Genomic DNA, 4,038 nt, shown 5'->3' with positions numbered 1-4,038 from the left:
AGAATTCTGACTTTAATCTCAGAATTCTGACTTTTTTCTCAGAATTCTGACTTTTTTCTCAGAATTCTGACTTTAATCTCAGAATTCTGACTTTTTTCTCAGAATTCTGACTTTATTCTCAGAATTCTGAGATTAAAGTCAGAATTCTGACTTTAATCTCAGAATTTTGAGGTGGGCACCTGCAGGCTTCCAGCTTCGGTGACAGCGATGTGTCCAGTTTGGCAGGTGGAGAACTAATTCACTAAATATGGTGGATATAAGTGACTTTTTGCGTGGCCGAGGGGTCCCCGAAGATGCTATTTTATTAATGGAAGAGCAGAAGGTGAGTAACAAAAAAGAGAAATAGTTTGGTGTCTCCTATTTTTACAGGAAAACAGTTACGGTACAGTTACGGTTAGCTGTTAGCATGCTTGTTAGCTTATAATGTTATATAGGAATGAACGTGTTTCACGATGTTACAGTATACTAGGTGAATTGACGTTTTAACTGTTGTTGATCGCAGGATCATCCCAGATGGGTTCGTTGCATTTTATTTTATTGTTCTACTATTTCAGAGTTTTTCAAGGCAGTTAAGCGGAGCTGTGTTACAGATGCTAGCCGCCTGCCAATATCACTGATATATTTGATGTGTACAAGTAAGTTACACTTAGTACAGCGGAGGAGAGAAGCTGTAATGAATGTTTATGCGGATATTTCACTCAGAAAAATGGGTGGCGTTCATACACAGCCACCGACACAGCCCCGGTTGTTGTTCTGACGGTGGCCGACTGACGATCCCCTCACAACATGTTAGCTAACACAAACTAATGTAGTGCATGTAACTGTGTATACGTTAGTGGTACAGTGTCGGAAGAAATGAGCAAACTGTTTATAATGTCAGAATGACATCATCTTTCTCCTATATATAAAAGTGCTGGCTGAGGAGCGCTGCCGGGTTGAACTTTGACCTCGGAGTGACGTGACGTTTGTTCGCACAACCAATAGAAGTGCAGAAAGTCGCAAATCAGGCATATTGTTCGCATAAACACAAAAATAAATAACGAAATAATCCCGATATTGTGCCAAAGACTGATTTACAATGTTACTTTGTGTTCTATGTGTAATACCTTTGCTTAAATGACTAAATGGACTGTGTATTTATGACTCTGCGTTATAGTCTTACATACATAAGTAACATTCATATGTACAGATAAAAATGTACAGAGCTATGTACACAAGCGTGTACACAAAAGTCTACTGCTGATCGAGCTGCTCAGTGGTCGTACAGTCTCATGCAGAGAGCGTGGAGGTGTTGTCCATGGTGGATGTTAGCTTAGACAACATCCTCTCCTCCCCAGTCTGCTCAGTGGACTTTAGCAGACCGCTAAAGCTGGCCCTCCCGACCAGTTTGTTAAGTTTCCCCCTGTCCCTCTCTGCCATTCCACCACTCCAGCAGACCACAACATAAAAGACAGCAGACGCCACCACAGTGTCGTAGAACATCCTTAGAAGACGTACTACCTACATCATAACCAATCAAGTCCCGCTTTTTTTTAAATACAGAAGAGGATTTATTATTTACTGAAAGGCTATGCCTTAGTTTGCTTCTTTCATTATTGTGTTTCGCCCTGCATAAAATAGATAGCTTTTCTGATAACTACAGTCAATACTCTCCTACTGGCATTAGCGGTGACCTAAGAGGCTTAACTTTAATATTGCTTTGCAGCGTAAATGTTGCAGAAAATGACTGTCTTTTCTTTCTTCCTGTGTGCAGATTGACTGTGACGTCATAGCGCTGATGGATGACGCAACTTTGGCAAACTACATTCCCTCGTACGGAGACCGAATTGCCGTCTTCAATTTCTGCAAAAGCAAGCAACCACTGTCAAAAAGAAAACTAGGACTTCTGCAAAAACTTCGTGAGAAAATGAAAACCAGAAAAGAAAGTCCAAAGGAGAACACTTCACATACAGATGCAGGAATAAGACAGACAAAGAAGCAAAAAGCAACACGCAATGTTGAGATAGGATGGATACATTGTGATGGAAAAATAGCCAAACAGGTGAGAGCGAAGCAGGGAGGTGGCACTAGAAAAATTCAAATGGCCACTGATGCTGGATTAAAAGATATTCTTCAGGAAGGAAAGAAACTTTTTTTTCCTAATGGCATATCTCCTAAGGGATGTGAAACAGATTTTGAGTTTGAGGTTTGGGACTTTAAACAGAACCACCTTACTGATGATACCTGCCAGTCTATTGGCAATATGTATGAGGCAGCGAGACTGACAATGTTACGCTTCTACATTGCAACAAAACCAAAAGATCCTGAAGAAGATGCCAGCGAGACATCTGAAGTGGTGTTTGTCTCAGAAAGCAGTGGCAGTGATATTAATCCATTGCAAGTGGGGGAAGTCAGGGGTAATTTTGATGAAGTCATCGCTGGTTCAGAAATTTTAGATGATCCAGAAATTACTTTTGGTCCAATTTTTGATGCTGAAGAAGATACAGAAGACACATTAGTCTATGAGGGTTTTCTTGTACCCCTCAGTCCACCTAATTCAGAGAACATAATAACAATCACCATACGTCATACTGACACTTTACATGACATGATTACTGCTTTCTCTGATGAGGAGATTTTGACCAAAACACTGAATGTGAAGCGCATACTTCCAGACAACACAGAAGAACCAGGCACTGGATCAGGAATACTAAGAGATGTACTCACATGCTTCTGGCATGAATTTTATGAGCGATGCACCCTAGGTGCAACCATTAAAGTGCCATTCATTCGCCATGATTTTCCTGCTGAAAAATGGAAGGCAGTTGGGCGAATACTCCTGAAAGGTTACCAAGAATGTCAGTATTTTCCAAATAAACTTGCAATCCCTTTTATGGAACAAGTGCTTTTCAGTGGTGTTTACAGTGATCTTAAAGCACACTTTCTACAGTTTGTCAGCAGCCAAGAATGTGATGTTTTGATGGAAGCAGTAAAAGATTTCTCTGCAGTTGACTTGGATGATCTTGTGGAAATTCTTGACAGTTATGGCTGTAGAAAAAGAATCACTGCTGAGACTCTTCCTACAATCCTTGATGAAATAGCACACAAAGAGCTTGTCCAAAAACCAATGTTTGTTATTGACTGCTGGCGGGAGATCATCGACCCCCATTTCTCCCTCAGTCCGGAGGGACTGACCAAGTTATTCTCTGAACTGCAACCAACTTCAAAAAAAGTGTGCCAGCTGCTGAAATTTGCTGTGGATTTGACTCCACAACAGAAAGAAGTGAAAAATCATCTCTATAGATTCATCAGAGAGCTGGATAACATTAAACTTCAGAAATTAATGCGTTTCTGCACCGGATCTGACCTTATAGTAACAAACAGTATTTATGTGGAATTTCAAGATATGACAGAGTTTACAAGAAGACCAGTCGGACGCACGTGTGGGAATGTTCTGCAGCTAGCTAACAGCTATGAAAACTTCCCAGATTTTCGTTCTGAATTTAATGCAGTTCTTGAAAGTAATGTCTGGGTGATGGACATTGTTTAGACTCTCACAGCAATGCGCTACATTTGAACTGCTCATGCACACTAGAGCATAACTGTAAAGAGATGTTAGGAATATGTATTTTTATGTATTTTGAACTTATACAGTATACTTTTTTTAATTAGAGAGAAGTTTCTCATCTCTGTTAGAAGTCTAGTTTTGGCTAATATTTCATTTTCTTTTATCATTTTGAGTTTTACATAATACAGTCACAAAACAAAACGAACAGGTACACTGTTTACTACCATATCCAGAGCTGTCTTCACCAAATCCAAGCTTTCCAGCTGTAAGACAGAAACCTTCAGCAAAAGCATGAAGAAAGATTACTTAAGATCTATAAACTATAATTAAACTGCTCTTAAACGTTCTTTAAAGCACCATGTGTGGTGTGAGAGCTCAGCACAGTCAAATACTTTTGTAAGTAATTAGTAGAAAGACTAATTCATTCAGATGGTATTTTCTTATTAGGTCAGGGCTAAAACTGAACATAGTTATAACGTAAAAGTAATGCT

At 39.6% G+C, this 4,038-nt stretch overlaps 1 protein-coding gene across 1 annotated transcript; it reads left to right on the top strand.

Moving 5' to 3' along the window:
- Positions 1-247: 247 nt before the first annotated feature.
- Positions 248-3,529, top strand: LOC146630441 (uncharacterized). Its single transcript, XM_085355849.1, has 2 exons — positions 248-322; positions 1,754-3,529. The coding sequence occupies exons 1-2, from the start codon at positions 248-250 to the stop codon at positions 3,527-3,529; spliced, it is 1,851 nt and encodes a 616-aa protein (XP_085211975.1).
- Positions 3,530-4,038: the final 509 nt, after the last annotated feature.

Source organism: Diplotaxodon limnothrissa, linkage group LG6 (assembly GCF_057381915.1).
Source record: "Diplotaxodon limnothrissa isolate DT_005_m linkage group LG6, D_limnothrissa_male_GT1.1, whole genome shotgun sequence".
NCBI lineage: Eukaryota > Metazoa > Chordata > Actinopteri > Cichliformes > Cichlidae > Diplotaxodon > Diplotaxodon limnothrissa.
This window is presented reverse-complemented; position numbering and strand designations above follow the sequence as displayed.

What these genes read in the sequence shown, in the direction of transcription:
- LOC146630441 (XM_085355849.1), top strand. Translation starts at nt 248, where the DNA reads ATGGTGGATATAAGTGACTTTTTGCGTGGCCGAGGGGTCCCCGAAGAT. An exon ending in TATTAATGGAAGAGCAGAAG is followed by an intron (nt 323 to 1,753) that starts GTGAGTAACAAA and finishes TCCTGTGTGCAG; the next exon opens with ATTGACTGTGACGTCATAGC.